Source organism: Mesoplodon mirus (assembly GCF_964341445.2).
Source record: "Mesoplodon mirus genome assembly, chromosome: 1".
NCBI classification, from domain to species: domain Eukaryota; kingdom Metazoa; phylum Chordata; class Mammalia; order Artiodactyla; family Ziphiidae; genus Mesoplodon; species Mesoplodon mirus.
The window spans coordinates 49,440,418-49,442,828 of record NC_138976.1 but is presented as its reverse complement, the minus strand read 5'-3'; the positions used below and the strand labels follow the sequence as shown (position 1 = coordinate 49,442,828).

The 2,411-nt window shown below is 36.3% G+C and overlaps 1 protein-coding gene across 1 annotated transcript; it reads right to left on the bottom strand.

Annotated features, from left to right (window-relative positions):
- Window positions 1–781: 781 nt before the first annotated feature.
- Window positions 782–1,170, bottom strand: LOC309802702 (large ribosomal subunit protein eL42-like). The gene has a single exon (XM_082618461.1). It carries the CDS (start codon window positions 1,165–1,167, stop codon window positions 859–861), a length of 309 nt encoding a protein of 102 aa, XP_082474587.1. The 5' UTR covers window positions 1,168–1,170; the 3' UTR covers window positions 782–858.
- Between the last annotated feature and the right edge of the window lie 1,241 nt (window positions 1,171–2,411).

The following is a 2,411-nucleotide window of genomic DNA, read 5'->3' as shown; positions in this document are numbered from 1 at the left end:
TGAATAAATAAAGCTGACCTACTTGTAGATGAAATGATTGTCTACATAGAAAACTCCAAGGAAACCATAAAAATCTATAACTAATAAATGAGTTGAGTATGATTGTAATATAGAAGATCATCATGCAAAAATCAATATAGCAGTTCTTTATACTAACAATAAACATGTAGAAACAAAAACAATTTACAATTGCTCAAAATAAAATAAAGTACTTAGGTATAAATGGAAAAACACGTACAGAATCTGCATGCCTAAAATTACAAAATACTGAGGAAAGGAGTCAAAGAAGATCTGTATAAATGGAGAGTCATACTGTGCTCATGGATGGGAAAACTCAACATAATAAAGATTCTAATTCTCCCCAAATTTATATATAGGTCTAACAAAATCTCTACCGAAATCCCATCAAGATGCATTGTTAATATAAAAAAGGATTATTGCAGGGCTTCCCTGGTGGCACAGTGGTTGAGAGTCCGCCTGCTGATGCAGGGGACACGGGTTCGTGCCCCGGTCCGGAAAGATCCCACATGCCGCAGAGCGGCTGGGCCCGTGAGCCATGGCCGCTGAGCCTGCGCGTCCAGAGCCTGTGCTCCGCAACGGGAGAGGCCATAACAGTGAGATGCCTGTGTACCGCAAAAAAAAAAAAAAAAAAAAAGGATTACTGCATAGATTTTATGGAAACGCAAAGGAACTATAGTAAACATATTTTAAAAATCTGGAGGAATCACTATACCCAGTTTCAAAACTTTTTTTTTAAACTATCACTATATTTATTCTCATACAGGCAATTTTTTTACAGCTTCCACATTTTCCTCTTAAAAATAGAAGAACAAAAGATTCCCAAAGCTTAGAAATGGATCACTTGGCCCTTTCTCTTCTTATCTCCTCCGAGTTCAAAATGTTGCAGCTCTTAATGGCCAGCATCCTCTTGGATCTGCAGTTGGGCTCAACACATTCAAGCCTCAGCATGATCTTCTTTGTGCTTTTAGCCTTCTTCTGGAAAATTGGCTTTGTTTGCCCACCATAGCCACTCTGCTTCTGATCATAGCGCCTTTTTCCCTGGTCATACAGGGAATTTTTGCCCTTCTTATACTGGGTCACTTTGTGAGGCTGATGCTTTCCACGTTTCTTACAGAAAGGCCTTCGGGTTTTTGGTGCATTGACCATCTTTGCAGTTAGAGGTGTCTTCAAGATGAAAACCAGAAGCCCGACGTCCACGTTCCTGCCTCGTTCCACTCGCTCGTCACAGGAAAGCTCAGGACATTTCCCATAGCTGCTTTAACCAAGACTGTGTGGTATTAGTAGAGGGATTAGTACTTCAATGACACATAATAAAAACCCTGGAATAGACTCACAATATAATTTTTTTTTAAAGTTGCTAAAGCCATTCAATGGAGGAAGGATAGACTTTTCAGCAAACTGTGCTGAAGCAAGTGGACATCCATAACAAAAAAATGAAACTTGCCTTATACCTTGTAAGAAAATTACTGCAATAGTTCATAAACTTAGGTGTAAAATGTGAAACTATAAAACTTTTAGTAAGAAAACAAAAATAAAACCATAGAGGAAGATCTTCAGGATCTAAGCAAAGAGGTCTTGGACTTGACACCAAAAGCTCAATCCAGAAGAAATAATCATTTTGACTTCATCAAAATTAACAACACTGGCTTTACAAAAGTATTTGTTAAGAGGATGAAAAGATGATCTACAAACTAAGAGAAAAATATTTGCAAACTAGTTATCCAAGCAAAGAATTAGTATGTAGGAATATAAAGACATCTCAAAGCTCGAGTAAACAAAAAGCAATATAATTATAAATGAGCAAAAGGTATGAAGAGGTATATCACTAATAAGGAAATGCAGATCACAAACAAACACATGAAAAGAAGTTCAACATCATTAGCAAATAGGGAAATGAAAATTAAACCATATTTAGATAACACTACACACCTATCATTACAGTTATAATAAAAACTAGTAAAAACACCAAATAGTGATGAGGCTGTGGAGAAACTAGATCATTTATACATTGCTGGTGGAAACGTAAAATGATAGAGCTGTTCTGAAAAGCAGTTTGATAGTTTCTCTTGATTTTTTCTTTATCTGTTTTTCAAAAATAGACTTTACTTCTAGGCCACTTTAAGTTCACAGCAAATTTGGGGAGAAGGTAGAGAGATTTCCTGTATACCCTCTGCCTTGACATATGCAGAGGCTGTCCCATTATTAAACAAATATTAAACAAAACAGTGATACAATTGATAAACCTACATTGACACCTCATTATCACCCAGAATCTATAATTATACTAGGGTTCACTCTTGATGCTGTACATTGTATGGGTTTGGACAAATTTATAATGACATGTAGCTGCCATTATAATATAGTATAAAGTAGTTTCACTTGTCCTTAAA

Coding starts and splice junctions, on each gene's coding strand:
- LOC309802702 (XM_082618461.1), bottom strand. CDS start 1,167: ATGGTCAATGCACCAAAAACCCGAAGGCCTTTCTGTAAGAAACGTGGA.